General features: G+C 49.4%; 1 protein-coding gene across 5 annotated transcripts; it reads left to right on the top strand.

The window, feature by feature from the left end:
• Positions 1-288: 288 nt before the first annotated feature.
• senp6a (SUMO specific peptidase 6a) lies at positions 289-13,864 on the top strand. 5 transcript variants are annotated; one of them, XM_086143423.1, is made up of 25 exons: positions 289-403; positions 1,615-1,708; positions 3,576-3,651; positions 4,381-4,487; positions 4,657-4,779; positions 4,879-5,031; positions 5,745-5,762; positions 6,344-6,414; positions 6,497-6,579; positions 6,809-7,175; positions 7,344-7,576; positions 7,912-8,052; positions 8,722-8,755; positions 9,444-9,632; positions 9,737-9,930; positions 10,012-10,196; positions 10,322-10,438; positions 10,517-10,639; positions 10,721-10,813; positions 11,343-11,566; positions 12,060-12,145; positions 12,224-12,306; positions 12,388-12,456; positions 12,614-12,764; positions 13,398-13,864. In XM_086143423.1, exons 1-25 carry the CDS (start codon positions 373-375, stop codon positions 13,647-13,649), a joined length of 3,297 nt encoding a protein of 1,098 aa, XP_085999549.1. In that variant the 5' UTR covers positions 289-372; the 3' UTR covers positions 13,650-13,864. The 5 variants fall into 5 exon arrangements, with proteins under 5 accessions (XP_085999549.1, XP_085999548.1, XP_085999552.1 ...); XM_086143422.1 differs by having other exon boundaries at positions 6,806-7,175; XM_086143426.1 differs by lacking the exon at positions 4,657-4,779 and having other exon boundaries at positions 6,806-7,175.
• The last annotated feature ends 3,044 nt before the right edge of the window (positions 13,865-16,908 follow it).

The raw sequence follows: 16,908 nt of genomic DNA, 5'->3' as shown, positions 1-16,908 counted from the left end.
ATTTGTATGTCACAAATTTATCTTATTGAAATCGGACATTTTCCATTTTCAATCTGTTGATCCGTTTCATAATCTAGTTATTGTCGAGTATAAATATATGTTAACAGTAGCACACAAAGCATACTAAAATACGGAAAATTAAAAAGTTTCAAACATTTTCAATTTTCCTCAGTCTTCGCCAACATGTGTTCTGTGGGAATAATCAAACCCTTGTTCTTAAACCCTTTAAATTGTCAAAATAGCCTTTTATTTTGAAGCCCATGTCTCCTTACTTCCGGTGAAAGGGTGTCTTTTTGTAGTTAACTTTATCGCGTAGCTGCGGTCGGCTGCCCCCGAGCAGCTCAATCATCTACGGTGGATCATGGAATAAACATGGCCCATCACAGAGGCCGATTCTTCCGAGGTAACCGGCGACGCCGCCGTCTCCCCCGGGCTCGCACGGCGCGTCTCTGCCGCTCTCAGAGCCCCGAACTCCAGCCGGCGGTGGCGTCCCCCGTCCCCCCCCCCCCCAACCCTTAGGTGCAAAATACGCGCAGCGAGGTGGCTAGCGTTAGCTTTGAAACGCTGCCCGTCCAACACCTCCAACCTCATGACAGACGCGCCGGGGCCAGCGCCGGCCCCGCGGCTGTTCAGGCCCGGCGGGGCCCGAAGAAGACGCGGTCCAGTCCGGGGAAGGGAGGGGGGGGTGAGGCGGAACGAGAGCTAGCATGTTTTGCGCTAAGTGCCGATAGCGCTGACGTTAGCTGGGTTTGCGGCGGTCCGGGAGGGATGCGGCGAAGGCAGGCGGGCCTTCCTGTCTCCGCCACTCTTTAATTAGAACGGTATTACAACGCCACCCCAGGCATTTATTCACCAAAATAATGAATTTTAAAGTTCGTTCGTGTTTTCACCACCTGCCGACCGGCTGCTAATTAGCTCGTGACGCTAGCAGAAGGTGCGCTCGCTAACAATAACACAACACAGCCGTGATGGTCGTAGCATTTCTTTAAATCACTCTCGTCATTTTGTGAACCTTTTTCTTCTTCCTCCCTCACCCGACGGCCCTGACCCCCTCTATTCCCCGGGCTTAAAATTCGTTAAATTCTCGTGTTTTTTCCCCCTCAAGTTTGGGACCTGAGTCACGCAGAGACTCCAAGATGCAGATTTTAATCTGATTGATCTTGTCGGTGATAAAGCTCATCTGGACGGGCTGGATGCAGCTGCAGTCCCAACAGGGCTGGCAAAAGTTTTTATTTTGTCAATTAAAATGCCAAAAAAGGAGATATCTGCTGACAGGAATCTTTTGCCATGGTGTGAGTCGGGCGAAAAGTAAAATCTGAATAGAAGAAGTTTGTGTAGGGAGGGTGTCCAGACCCCAACAGCTGGAAGGTAACATAACCTCAAAAACGAAATAGTGCACTTGCGAAATAATTCGTTTCATTTGGAATTCTGTTGTGTCTGTTTATCGTTGCCACAAGTTTGAGCAATGCTCTTGGATTTGGGCCGTTTGTCCTGGTAGCTAGGGAGGGGGTGGATGCTCAAAGGATCCGAGCCGCGAGGTGTTAAATATCCGAGTCGAATAAACAGGTGGGATGTAACTGGATTCTGACGATCATATCCGGTTTCTCCTTCCAGCCCTGGATCGATCTGAGCGCCGGCCTGACGGGGGTTTCAAACACATCTGGAGCTCGTCTCCCCCCGGTGTCAGTGAGGACGACAGCAGACACAAGTAAGCCTTGACCGAGTCCTCGCCTCAGTCATACATTCATTGCACCGCCTCAGACTGATATCCTCTTCGTCAGTTAGTTACTTTCCTTAAATTTCAATATTTCCGTTAGGGGTCATTACCAGAGAAACAAAAAACCAAAGACAACAATAACCTATCACATACATTAGGCAGGAAAATAAGGTGCATGCGACATGTATGTTGCAGGGGCAGAGATTAAAGTCATCACTTTATGAAGCCAATGGTTTCCATTAAGAATGAATGTTGGTATCATTTCACCCTGCACTTTGGCACCGTGTACCGACGACCCGAAGGCCAGATGTTCACAAAGCCTCTGCCATCCTGGTGAATCAGGCCCGATACAGCACAGAAAGCTCCACCCGTTTGATCCTCTACTGCACCTTTGTATTATGCTCTATTATGTCCGTTTCTTCTTCACATTGAAGGACCCCAAACCATCAAATAAAAGGGAAGGTTAACAGACGCAGTAAAACATTTTCATAAAAACAGGAATCACGTTAAAATTTCTCAATATCCAATTGAAGTGCCTGTGCTGGTGTGCCTTAGCACAGACTGCATTCATGGTTGCCTTGGATGTCATGTTGCTGTCATCGATGAGGGTACCCAGGTAGCTGTACTGCCGTACAGTGTCTACTGCCTGGCCTTGAATATTTATTATATACAGTAACACCTTGAATTACGAGTTTAATTTCTTCCATGACTGAGCCTGTAACTCAATTTGCTGGTAAATCCACATTAAATTTACCTAATTGAAATGAATTGAAACGCTATTACTCAGTTCCACCCCCCCACCCGTTTTTGTTAAGTGTTTTGCTATTTTAAATGTACTTTAAAAATGACGAGTAATATATAAAAAATAATAATACATTAAAAAGAAGCACATAGAGATATAAACTGGTTTTATTAAATGTACTTACCTTAAAGATTGACAAAGATGCCAGCGACAGTGGAGGAAGTTGGGGGAGTTTTTCATTTGATGCCCTTTCCTTAACTTAGTTGCTACACACTTTATGCTAAAATGTGTTGCTGAATGTAACCTGCATACTATGCTACACTTTAAAGCTAAACTTAAATTAGCAACGGAGATAATGCCGGTTTTCTTTTTAAAACGATCAGACTGTCCCCGACTGGCTTTGACTGACTCTTCCGATGCCTCGTCCATTGACGTTCCCACTGTCTATTGCACCAAATCTTTATAAATGTCAAGTGCTTTCTCATAGACGATGCTCTCTGACATGGCATCTCACCAACAACTTCTCCATCTCTTTATGGACAAGTTGACTAGACGCACACCTGGCTCTTGGTTTTCCAAGATTTCCACCGGGCTACCTAGGGGCTGGCAGCGTGTCTGACTGTTTTTGAATGTCACTTCATGGACAGCAGCAGTCTTGTCACTGTGAAATGGTCATCCTCCCCTTGTATCTCAGATCTCGGCTTATATCACAAAGCAAACAAGTCGAATGAGCGACAGCTCGTATCTTGTAAAATTCTTAAATTGATGCACTCGCAAGTTCCATTGTCGTATAATATGTGGCGGCTGGTCTCAGCTCTTTAATGCAGCGCCCGTCATCCCCACGGTCGACATGGAAAGCGCGTTGTCTGTGCCTGTATCTTTTATTATCCTTTCTATGAATAAACCTCCCAGACACAGTCACCGATTAACGCTGTGTGTGTGTTAGCGCGTGTGCGTGTGGGTGGATGCAGCTCAGACTGAATTGATGCAAGCGGCGAGGAAATGTGTGGAAGCGTGTTGTCAGCGAGGGCACAGGTTTTAGCAGGACGACGTTTTACCCCGCGCACACTCTAAACAGAACACCCATTCCTAACTCACATCTCTGTGTCTTGCTAGTGCGAGTGTTGTAACAGATGTGGTGACCACGGAGGAGATGGAGCGGCAGCAGTCTGCCTCCCCAGAGGGAAAGAAGGTAACCCCCCCCCCCCCACCGCTGTTCACCAGCCTTATGAATGTGAATGATACATCTTCTCTCCGCTGGCGTGCTGCGTATTTGCGCGGTGGTGGTTTACCACTTCGTGTTTCGAGGCATGGAGATCAGTCCAACCAGAAGTGTCAACAGAGACACAAGGTGTTGCCGCTAAACACAGAGCCACTGCAGGTCCACGTACCGTCGGACCGATCCAGTACAGTCACTGGTCTCCCAAAGGAGAGTCTGGGTTTTGTTTCTGACTCTGGAAGCAGATCTGCTGAAAAATCCAGAATCGGTTGCGTGTGTGTCTTCTCCTTTATTATTCATGAGCAAAAGCATTTGTGAAATGTAGCGACAGCAGTGACTTTCAGGTTAGATCCCACCTCCTTCAGCAGTCGTTTGGGCCTCTGCCTCCGCTTTACCGCATAGGACCCAGTCCCGGTGCAATCACGTGATCTGATGGCAGCCTTCCGAGACATTAAAAGCACATGGGATGCCATATTGTCGATTGGAGAGATGTATTGGAAACAAAATACTTCTATGATTTCTCAACCACTTTTGCGGTTCAGTCCTCTTCTCGTGCCCACAGACAAACTTTGCCCCTGCAAGTCTTCAGGTGTGAGTGCGGATGTGGATTTGAAAACCAATCGATTCGTGTGCAAATGTGGATAAAGGCAACAGATCAAATTTTATTTGTTAATTTCTTAATGGGCCGGTGTGTCTCTCCAGGCTCCCTCTCTGAGACACTTCACCTCCTCCGACCCGCTGAGGACGTACGAGAACCGGCAGAGAAGCCACAACATGCCGCTGAGCCGCCTGACACCCAAACGGCTCAGGTATGCTTTCAAAAGCTTCACCATTTGCTGTGCACATTGACAGACTTGTACAACGAAATGTAGGACATACACCCGGCGAAACATCCTGTCACCTCTTTTAGAAGCCAGTAGATGAATATATTGTGATACAGATCAAAAACTTGGGAATACCAGAACTGTTTATTGGCAGAGTGGGAAAGAACATCAAATCCCAGGGGCTGGACGGAAATCCTCTGAAAGACAGGGAGAGACAGAGAGAAAGAGAGTTCAGCACCGATGTTCAGTTCCGATTTTGTGTTGCCATGAAAAGAAGGTGAAAACCTCCGCTGCTGCCAGCCAATCCGCATGATCTCTGGTGCGATCCGGATGCTAACTCAGATTTAACGCGACGTTTACCTTCCCGTCTTTGCAGCGACGCGCCGCTCACAGTTGCCACGTCCTCGCCGATGCCCAACCGAACCAATTACTTCATCATCAGTCCGGCTCCATCGCAGGGGATTGTCCTGCAGGGACGCCACTTCCAGCACGCTCATGTGTCCTCAACCCTCAGGAGGCCCGTCCAGAGGTAAGACCCGTCCTTTCACACACACACACACACACACACACACACACACACACACACACACACACACACACACACACATCCACAGCGATTCACGCTCAGCACCAAACTGCCTGACGGTGGTCACATGGCGCTGAGGCCAGTAACTGAAACGAAGAGCAGCCCTTGTGTGACACAGCCCCCGCAGCCCTGCATCCTCCAGGAGCCCTGTGAGGGTGAAGAGCTGATCCATTGTTTCTGAAAGCTACGTGGAGTCCACTCTTCTTGAACCACAGGCCCAGAGCCCCCTGTTCAGAACCCAGTAGGCTGAGCAGTATTATCCCCCCTTTAGAGCCCCGTGGGTCTCTTGTTTAAAGACCAACGTCTGCCTCTCCCTGGGGCACCACCCTAAACCTTCATAAAGACCTCCAGCCAAAACAATCCCTCAGTGTCCACCACCCTCACCGTCTCCACACACATGTCACCCACGCTGATGTCTCGCCATACGCATGCTTCACGACTATGTAAATGATCTGCGGGGGATGACCCTGAAAACACAGTTCCCAGGGGTCACAGAGGCGCTCACACACACACATACACTGACACTCCTCTGTCACGATGATATTCAAAACAAGACCTCCAATTTTTTTTTTTTTTTTTTTCATAAATCCAACTGGCAAATCTGAATTTTCTGTCTTTTACAAGTGACTGATTGATATGATTTAACTTTCATGCAGCCTTGACTTGAAGGAAAGGTAAGAGTCCACTTTCACTCCTTTTGCCTCGGGTTCTCTTTGAAAGGTGCCATTTGTGTTTGAGAGTGCAGGGTTATTTTTCAGCAGCTGTATGAATTCCAGTCTATCGGCAGAACTCAAATGCCGCACGGGAGGAGAAAAAAAAACCTCCCAGAATCAATAAGCCAGATAATGACCCCGCCGAGTCCGATATCGAGCAGCAGCAGAAGCCGCTGGAGGTTTAGAGGTTTAGAGGGCTGAGTGCTGCGGCCGGCAGCTTGGCCTTTGAAGGGCTGAAAGAGAATAAATGTAATAAAGCTTTTTTTTTTTTTTTTTTTTTTTTTTTTTCTTCTTTTACAAACGACAATCCTGAGGAGAAAAAATAGAAAATTAAATCACGAGAAGAAGCTCAAGCAAGTACTTTCTAATTCTGGACAAACAGAGGAGAGGTCCAGACTCGTAACAATAAAAACACAAAGCGTGAAACCGGCATCCATTCGTGTAAATGTGTAATGTCTGTATTCCACATCACCTCAGCGGGTTCACCTGTGCAGGTGAAAGGTCACAATTTTCTGACCGACATCCTTCTCCTCCTCTCGCAGGAAGGACTCGTCAACCACCCAGCCGGCAGTGGAGATGGACAACATCATACTCACCTGTCAAGAGACACCCGGTGAGTCCTCAGTGGAGTGGGGGAAACGGGGGTTTGATATATCAGACTATTCCTTGACGCTTCTCCCGGTTGGATCTTCCAGAGGTGGATATCAAGCGACGTACCCAGCAGAAGAGGAAGCCCCTGGAGGGTTTCGGCTTCCCCTCCCAGGTCCCACCGATGGAGGTTAGCAAAGGAATCCCCCTCCCCTCCCCAGGCTGATCTCTTACCTCTAAACCCCCTCTGATTCTGCAGCGCGTTTGGATCCACTTCCAAAACACACATATATATGTGCTCGGAAAAAGAATTCCAGTTTCAGAGAAAATAAGCACCATTTAGTGTTTTACTCGTGAAATCGCAGAACAGAGCGGTCAGTCCGTTTTGGCGCGGCACTGAAAGCGTGTTTCTCCAGCAGCCTGTCCTCTTGAACGTCAACGGGACGCTGTGCGCCAAGTGCAACCAGCCGAGCGAGGAGTGCGGCCTGTGTCCCGCCTGTGGAAATGACCCGGCGTTGCCTCCGTGTCAGAAGGTCTCGCAGACGTCCCCGACACCCCGGCCCCCTCTGCGGGCGCAGGCCGCCCCCGGGCTGAACGCCCTGCAGCAGAACTTCTACAAGCCGGCCTTGGCCTCGAGGGCAGCGCGCGAGGAGACGCTGCCTTTGCGCCTCACGCCGACAGACTGCAGGTCCCCGCTGCTGGCCGGCACGTCCAGCTGCTGCGGCAGCAGGAACCAAGCCAAATTGAAGAGGATGGCGGCTCAGCAGCACGAGCTCAACGACCCCAGTGAGTATTCGGGAAACGTGGAGCGATGTGTTTTTGCAGGAGGGGGCTGGGGTGGGACATGACTGGTAGCTAGAACTGAACTGAGGAAAAAGAGGGTGATGGCGGGATGGTTGAGACGGACCCATGCGAGGGGGAAGACGCACTGACATTCTCCGCTGCCCCTTCCAGTTGTTCTGTCCAGCGACGACGAGGCCGACAACGCCAGCACGGGAAGCGTTAACAGACTGGACAGTGTTTCGCCGCGGCCCGCGGACTCGGCGCATTCCTCGCCGGTTCCCTCCGGAGGCCGAGTGGAGGCGGCGGTGAAGAGCGGCTCCGAGCAGGAGGACGTGGGAGCGGAGTTTTTCGAAGACATCAACATGAAGATCATGATCCCCCGGAGAGCTAGGATGAAGGACAAGGTGTGATGGAACCCCCGTGCATCCCGTGAGGTCACACTGGACCAACCAGTCAGATCCCTCTATTCTTTTTTGCACAATCAATGGATACATATTTGAAATATCTGATAGTTATTGAGTATTTGATTGATAAATAGCAGTGTTTGTTTCATGTAAAGTGCCATCAAACATCTCGATGAGAATTTCAGTTTTTTGGTCCGCCACATGGTGTGACTGCTGTTTGTAAATTAAACAATATTGAAATATTGAAGCACCTGAAAAGACAATTCAAGTGCAAAGGAAGGAATTCAAAGCAGACAAATGCCGACACAAACTAACTTTTGCCTTCACGACCGCAGTACGGGAACCAGCCCGCCGACCTGCTCCCCCCCAAAGTCAAGAAGCCCAAAGTTTTGTCCACCATGTGTGAGAGCATCATCCTGGAGTGTCGCAGTGTCAGAGTGGGGACTCTGCGCCGCATGGTCACTAAGCCCGTCATCGTGAGTCTGTGTGTGTGTGTGCGTGCGTGCGTGCGTGCGTGCGTGCGCACGCGTTACTGCAACAACAGAGGCTTCATTTCAGTCACACGCACGCAGATATATAAGCTCCCGTTTCACTCAATGTCCCCCTCAGTGTGGCCAGTCGCCATGGTGACACAGCTTCTGTCTCACTTAGTGAGCAGATCCACATTCAGCAGCTCATATCAGAGATGTCTGGAGATTAAAAGGCTCAAAGTGATGAAAGTTTCCAGCTGTCTTTAGACACTTGAGCCTTTATTTATTCTTTTAATTACAAATTAACTCATTACTCATTATGTTCAGATCCCTGATGTGCATTTGTGGCTCTTGCCACTAGAGGGTGTATTGTAAATAGCTGTGTGATTGGAAATGCTAAAATATATTATTGTCTTTAACAATTTCTTTGTTCCCTAATATTATTGATCAAACTAAATTCCCAGTGGCAGGTAATTTAGGTTCTTTGTGCGTGTAGAGAGTCATCCTTTGACTTTTCACGAGAGGGGAATCTAAAGGGAAGACTGAGCTGATGGGAATTTCTGCCATGAAGTCACAACTAGAAGGAAATCATTCAGAATAAAACAAGTTTTGAGGATTTTTCGTGCTAAACGCTGACATGAAATAACTGATGAGCCCATTCACTGTGTTTTGCAGTTTTCCATCGACCAGATCCAGCTGGAGACTGAAGGTAACCGCAGGAAACCGCAGCATTTCCTCCCACCACCTTCACACCACCCGAATGAAATCTGTCACTCGCTTGAACCTGAAATGTGCTCAGTGAGAACCAGGCTCAATTCTCCACCGCGGCAGCTCAGAGATCATAGCGATAGACCCCGGAGCTGCTGCGGCGGCACAACCACCATCCATGGTTTAGCAAATCAGATAAGCGCACAATTGCGGTAGCTGTTGTTGCATGGCAACGCCTCTCTGGGCGTCACACACACACCGCCATCGCCTCCCAGAGATGTTCCAGCTTTATTTCACCGCACTGAGAAATCGTCACGACGAGGATAAACGCCGCAGGTTTTTTAAAATCTCCATGAAAATGTCCCAGGTCCTCACTGCTTTGTTGGACACCACGGGTATTGGGTTGTGAACGTCTCTTTGGTAAGCGACGTCGCAGATGACCTCTACTTCTGAAAGTACCAGCTGTGACTCCAGCCAGTGTAGCTAACAGCTCCTGGCCTCCTCTGATTGGTTACCAGCACCGCCTCTTTGCTGCAGACCAGCTTCCCTTTAGATTGACGCGATGATGGTCGCGATGTTCTTCTCCCCCAAGTTAATTGCAGCTTTATCATGCGCCGGCCGTACAATCATCAGCTCTAACTCTGCCCGAGTACTGGAGTCGTAACCAGGGTTTTGTCGTCCCCTCCCAGGCATTGAGCACGGGAGCGTGGAGAAGGTGTGTCTGCGGGCATCACAGCTGATCAGCTGCGAGTGGTGCAGCGTCCGCAAGCTGCCCGTCTTGTTCTTCCAGACGACGCAGGACGAGTGCGTCCGTCTGCGGCAGCAGCTCAACATGTCACGGGAGCAAGGCGCCCAGTGGTACGACTGCAGCGGAGACAGTGAGTGTACCGCGGCCAAAGGCAGAAATATAAGATCTAACCCGATGACGTTGATGTTTAAGACTTTCTTAGCGTCAGACCCTTTTCTCGGTGTTCCCGCACAGAGTGGGACGAGAAGTACATCGTCCTGATCTTTGAGAACGGCCTGGCTCTGAAGGAGCAGATGATCCTGGAGGACATCCTGGGGGAGATCGGACGCACCAACAGCCTCAGCAACTTCCCCACCAAGCTGCCCTTCGAGGAGGCCAACATCCGCCTGGTGAACTACAACAAGGCCTCGCAGCAGAAGGAGGACAAGGTGCGGGTGACGAGCCGGTGGTGGTCTTCAAGTCTCGACCCGTGGTCCGACCGCGTGACACAGAGTCCTTTTGGTCCTCAGGCGAAGCCCACGCAAAAGCCCTCCCAGGTCCCCCCCATGCCGTCGGGAAGCCAGGTCGCCCTGGCGACGCACGGCGGCACGCCCACGCGAACGCGGATGGCGACTCGCCAGACCAGCAGCTTCCTGGAAGACGAAGAAGAGGACATGACGGACCTCCAGCCCACCTTCTCCGGACCAATCATCAAGTAAGTGGCGCTTCTCCCACCTGGGAAGACGCGGTGCCGCTCACGCGCCGGCGAGGCCTTCATCCCGACGGGGCGACGGGTCAGAGGTCATGGCTGACGAAGGCCCCGGTGTGCTTGTGTGGCAGGTTGATGGTATACCCCCCCCCTCCTGCCAAAGGGGGCATATCCGTGACTAACGAAGACCTCCACTGCCTTAACGAGGGGGAGTTCCTCAATGACGTCATCATAGACTTTTATTTAAAGTAAGTTGGGGTTTTGCACTCCGAGAGCTGCGTCTCCCTTCGACCCCACCCATCGCTGACCCACTTCCTCCATGTCAGATATTTAGTTTTAGAGAAATTAAAGAAAGAAGACGCGCAAAGAATCCACATCTTCAGCTCCTTCTTCTACAAGCGGCTGAACCAGAGGGAGAGGAGGAACCTTCCCGACTCTTCCAACCTCCCGTGAGTGTCGGCCGTGTTCACGCGACCCCCCCGCCCCTCGAATATCTCTAGTGCGGCGCTAACGTCTGCTCCTCCCCAAAGGATCCAGAAGAGGAAACACAGCCGAGTGAAAACGTGGACGCGACACGTCGACCTGTTTCAGAAGGACTTCATCTTCGTTCCCATCAACGAGTCGTGAGTTCTGCCGAATCACATGACCGCTCTCGTGAAGCACCGCGGTTTAGCTTCTGTGATTGGAATCCATATTTGAATCTGCGTGTTTTGTTCAAGCAGAAGTACAGGACTGTCTCAGAAAACTAGAATATTGTGATAAAGTTCTTTATCTTCTGTAATGCAATTCCAAAAAAAAAAAAAATGTCATACATTCTGGATTCATTACAAATCAACTGAAATATTTCAAGCCTTTTATTATTTTAATATTGCTGATTAGGGCTTACATCTTAAAAAAACTCAAAAATCCTATCTCAAAATATTAGAATATCATGAAAAAGTAATTTTTTTTTTAATTGCATTACAGAAGATAAAGAACTTTATCACAATATTCTAATTTTCTGAGACAGCCCTGTACATGCATTTCTTGTTTTATATAATCAGCCGTCCCTTTGCTATTCCCATCGGCGTATTAATTCGTTCCCCTTTAGTTTCTTTATCTAGTAACTGATAGCTTGTGAAGTTATGACTGACGTACCGGCATCTGTGAAAGGGCTCACTGGTACCTGGCGGTCATCTGCTTCCCCGGCCTGGACGGCCCCGTGTTCCACCCCACCTCCGCCCCGCCAGAGGAGCCCCCGTCGGAGGAGAGCATCCCGGACCACTGCCGCCCCCTCTCGCCGGACGGAGATGCGCTGGACAGCCCCTCGGAGGACCCGTCGCCGCCCGAGCGCCATGCGGAGGAGCTCGGCGCTGACGGAGAGCAGCAGCTCAGCAGTGAGTTTCGCTCACTCGTCTTTGTTTTCAAATCATTTAAAAAAATCATGTGAAGAATAAAAAAGAAAAAGGGTCACTCGTGTTGTAAATCCCAGCAGTCATCGGGCAAGAGGTGGGGTTCACCGGATATAGAGACGTACAAGTATTCACACATCATATAGATAGAAAAACAGCCATTCACCCTCTCACTCACGTCATTGAGAAACATTCAACCATTCACTCCTTCATTCACACAACTATTTACCTGCTCAAAGTGAAACACTTAAATTTGATCCTGCCTCACTGCTCCAATATAACATTTTTCCAGTTATATTTCTAAGGCTTATAATATTGTATTTTTTAAATCTCCTAATAGGGTCGACAACATTATATCATGTATTCATAAATGCATTCGAAATCAGGAAATGAACTCCTAGCATTGAAACAAATCTGTATACAGAGGAGAAAACTTCATTAGTCCGTCTGAATAGGAAGTATTTTGTGTGTACGACAGGCGAGTTGCACAGAATCAGCGTCTGTTACGGGTCCCGAAATGGCGAGGACAGCTTGGCGTTCTCCGACGACCAGAGCTCCTGTCAGGTAGGTGCGCGTCCTTCCCCGTCCGCCGGCCGGTTCTCACCTCCCGGCCTTAACACGTCCCCTCCGCCCCCCCTGCAGGACGAGTGCAGCGACGACGGGATGGACGACGCCCTCTCCTCGGACGCCGCCGCGCCCGCTTCCAATCTCCGGCTCTGGAAACAGTGAGTGGCTGCAGCCGAAACCGTTTGGCCGGTGAATACGTGGCGCCCGTGGACTGCATGCTGATTCCTGTGTCTCCGCAGGCCCTGTATCCTGGTCATGGACTCCCTGCGTGGCCCCGCCCGGTCTTCCGTGGTCAAGACACTGCGAGAGTGAGCTCATTACTGTGTTTGAACAGGAGAGAGAGAGAGAAAGTGTGTTTGTGTGTGTGTGTTTTGAAGGAACTCCTCATGCTCTCCTCCTTCATTCGGGCTTCACCAGTAAGATTTGCTGATCGCGATAAATCGAGCCGCCGCCTGTGTCTTCCAGGTACCTGGAGGAGGAGTGGGAGGCGAGGAAGGGCAGCCGGCGGATGTTCGGGAAGGACGTGATGAAGGGTTCGAGTCCCCGCGTGCCGCAGCAGGACAACTTCAGCGACTGCGGCGTCTTCGTCCTGCAGTACGTGGAGAGCTTTTTTGAGGTGAGACCGGTTTCCAGGACAGCTCGATGGAATTTCCGGGCCAGGGAGTCTCTGTGTGAGGTCAGAGGTTACGAATTTTTTGAAGCTGAGCCATCTCTCAGTTGGAAGGTTTTTTTTTTTTTTTTGCTTTATGATACGAGCCGAGAGCTGTGTCCGCCATCTGTGAAATGGCGTTTATTGTAAAAGTCAGACGTGCTGCTCGCCGCGATGTAGCCCGGCTAAAAACATGGAAACACCCGAGCGAAGGGTGTGCGTTGTTGACTTGTCCACTGGTGAGACAGAATCTGCCAGAATCTTTGTCTGATCTTGAAGGTTAATACAAGCACCTTGTCTTTAAATTCCCTTCTATAATGTATTATTATATTCATACAATATTTGTTATTCATAAAGTACAATTTTCTTATTGGAAAACACATAACAAAACTGCAAACAATAGCATTTCAGTTCCTTCTAGTGGGGAAATTGAATTTAACAATGTATGTCAAGGTCTTGCTGTTTTTAATCGGACATGAATCCTGACTTGACGATGACTCTTCCGATGTTTTTTTTTTTTTTTTCTTTTCTCATCACTTCCTGCGCTGACGATGTCACATAATTGTTTTTTTTTTTCGTTTTTTTTTTTTTCCTCCCCAGAATCCAATCTCGAGCTTCCAGCTGCCCCTCAACCTCTCCGACTGGTTCCCGCAGCAAAGGATGAAGACGAAGCGCGAGGAGATCAGGCAGCTGATCCTGAACATCCAAATGCAGCAGGAGGCGGGGTCCTCGGGGGCCGGGCCCGCCGGGCCGGCGGGGACGGGGCCCGTGGGGACCTTGTCGGAAGAACTGGAGATCCAAGAGACTTGCGAGTCGACCGAGGGACGGTCTGGCTTACCCATCAGCCCCTGATCGGAGAGCACTTGCCCCCCCCTACAACTTAGACTTTGTATAAAATAAGTGGCCTGTAAATAAATAGAACTGGCTGCAGGTTTTCGTCCCCTTTGTAACTCAGCATTTGATGACGGAACCGTTAACTTAAGTTCTCATGGACGTTCACAAGCTGTTGATCCTATTTTTATGGTTCAAGCGGATGGAGACGAGACAATAAAGAAAGTTGGTGTTCTTCAGCGTTCGTTGTTCCTCCATCTATCGAAAGCAGAAAGGGGGTGAACTCGGCTAATGTCACCTTCTTTGTCAAGGATACTCGTTCTCTGGTGGAGGCAGACGTCAAATCCCTTCACGTTGTCAACTATTCCGGTTTTCGTAGATAAAAGTTTCAAACGTGAGTTATAATCAACCAATCAAAAGCTGCGAAATGATATTAAAGGAGACTTGTCTGTTTAATGGCCTTACCTAGAATTTTACCTTAACTGCAAGCTGTTTAATGAAGGAAACATGGTTTAAAATGTTTGAAGTATTTAAAAATCAGAAAAAAAAATGTATTTAACATTACGGAGTGGTTTGACTGTTCTGTTGGAACTCAGGTGGCATAGGTGCATGTTTGTGCCATTTTCAAAATGGATTTGTCTCGGTCAGCTGTTTTCTTGTGAGGAAATTGACAGACCCGGTGAGAAACAGACTAAAAACAGGTCCAAGCCTGCATCGCCAAAGGGGTTTCAACATTTTGGCCAAAATAAGCACGGAGTTAGCATACAGTGGGGTTCTTCACACGGTGAAGCGGTCTAGAGCACTTCAACCCATTTGATAGTCCATGGTTATTATTCCCAGTAGGCAGACATGGTTGCCGTGGCAACTTGGCTCTCCATGTTGTCCGTGTTGTCCCTTTGCAGCGGTTTGTTAACTGCCTGGATAGCCGGATGGCTCTTTGAACTTTTCTGTCCAGAAGTGGTGTTGGATACTATTTGGCTGTCGACACAAAGGTTGAAGGCCCACGCTGAGAAAATGAGCATAGAACACACAACTCTTTTTACTTTATTTACTCGTATTTACCAAGAGCGGTGTGTATGTGTGTGCAAAGGGGAAGCTGTAAAGTCACACGGGGGGGGGGGGGGCGTGCACCGTGATGCCATCGCGGCATCGGCGGCGGCCGATACCACCGAAAAGTTCACGGGGAACTTAACCGCTCCTGAAAAAGCGCAAGGCCTTTTGACCTTTGACCCTCGACTCAAGTGAGGGAAAACCGTATTCTTCCCCGTTCTCGTCGTCTGCTGTCTCGAGGCGTTTCCCCGGCGCTGGCAGCGGCGTCACACGGGGGAAGCGCGTAGTGAGCGCGCTCTGTGCCGGGTTTCCAATCAAGCTCCACAGAAGCCTGGATTCTAACCTTCCGTCTCCCCGTCCTCTGAATCGTTCTTCCTGCTCCTGAGGTCCGTGATTTCCTGGATCTCCTGGAGCTCTTGCCTGAGCACCGTGTTTTCGTTCCTCATGGTCACCTCCACGTTTTCGTGGTAATGCTTGAACTTCTTGTCCTGCAGGTCGTTGTTCAGCTCGAGGATCTTCTGATGCAGGCGCTCGTTCTCGCTCTCCAGTGAGTCCAGCTCCGCCTTGTGCCTCTTGTCCAGCTCCTCGTTCAGCTCCTGCAGCATCTTGATGTCCGTCTCCAGGTCTTTCCGCATCCCCTTCAGCACGTTGTCCACTTTCTTCTGGATCTCCAGTTGCTTGAGCAGAGACTCGTGCTCCAGCTGGAGGCTCATTTTGTTTTGATTCTTGGACAGGTGGATGTCCTCGTGGAGGTCGAGGATTTTTTGATTGAGGTCAAACACCTGGTACTGAAGGTTGTTGGCTGTTTCTCGGCTCTTCTCGATCTCGGCCTCCATCTCTATGATGGCTTTCGCCTTCTTCTTGTCGTTCGATCGCCAAGCTTCTCTCTTCAGCTCCATGATTTTTTTGTGGTGCTCCTCGCCCTTCCTTTGGAGCTCGGCGTTGGTCTTCTGCAGCTCGGCGTTTTTCGCCTGCAGCGAGGCGATGCTGGGGGCGAGGCTGGCCTCGCCCTCTCCCTCTTCTCCCAGGAACATCACTCCCCTCTTTGCGTCAGCCATAGCATTCGATTCCTACTCATTGACTCCGTCTCCGGTCGTCGGATTCCTTAAATAATTTCAGAAAGCTGGGATGTCGTCCCCGGACGGCCGCTCCCGCTGTGAATTTGCTGAGAACTCGGCTCACAGGCGGTCGAGCAGCATCACAGAAGCGAGGTACGCCCGCGTTAGCGCGTATATTTGAGGAGGTGCATCGGCGAGGACCATCTGTGATGTCAAATCTGGAGGAGCTGCCTCGCATACTGTAAACAAATGAGTCACGATGTCAAAGCTTGCTCCTCTATGTAAGCTCAGCGGTTCTGGGATGGAAGCACGGCCTCCTGACCGCCGGGAGACCCTAGCGCGGATTCAACGTCGTCGGGTTTTCGTGTATTTAAGGGAACTCCCGGTTCGGGTGCCGCCCAATCGGCGTCCGGGCGAGTCTGTGATTCGGCCTCCGGGCAAACCTGAATTCCATCCGTTTCACTTAAACCCTGCGGTTGGTCGGTGTTGCCGCACTGACCTCACAGAACGCTGTGATGACAACGCGGTTCAGCGGACCGATAGCGCTGTATAGCTTCACAGAAGAAGATTGCATCCATGATGCGAATGAAAGTTCACTTTGGAAGGGGGTTTTTCCTCTTCTGTCACCTGTGAACATCAGAAAACCAGGACTGTGGGCATCGGAAGAGTCATTCAAAGCAAGTCGGGGACGGTTTGAGCACTTTAAAAAGACGAACGGCATTCACTGCGTTGCTAAATGAAGTTTAGCCATAATGTGTAGCAAAGTATGCATGTTACATTTAGCAACACGTTGTAGCTTTGAGTGTATCGCGAATAAGTTAAGCGAAAGCACCAAATGAAATACTCCAAGCACCTGCATCTTTGTCCAATCTTCAAGGTAAATACACTTCATAAAACCAGTTTATTTCTTTACATTCGCTTTTTATATATATATATATAGCAGTGTTTGTTACTTATGTAGTGCAAAACATGTAACAAAATTTAGGGAACGGATCCATTTCGTTTCAGTTCATTTCAGTGGGTAAATTTACTTTGATATAAGAGCAGATTTGAGTTACAAGCTCAGTCACGGAATCAAGTAAACTTGTAAGTCAAGGTATCACAACATAGTTTTCTTATTACTCTTTCATTCATTCGTTCATTCATTTTCCATTTTGACTCCGTTTAGTCGG

Source organism: Fistularia commersonii, chromosome 36, assembly GCF_037954325.1.
Source record: "Fistularia commersonii isolate RoL2024-O1a breed Wild chromosome 36, RoL_Fcom_v1.0, whole genome shotgun sequence".
NCBI classification, from domain to species: Eukaryota; Metazoa; Chordata; class Actinopteri; order Syngnathiformes; family Fistulariidae; genus Fistularia; species Fistularia commersonii.
This window is presented reverse-complemented; position numbering and strand designations above follow the sequence as displayed.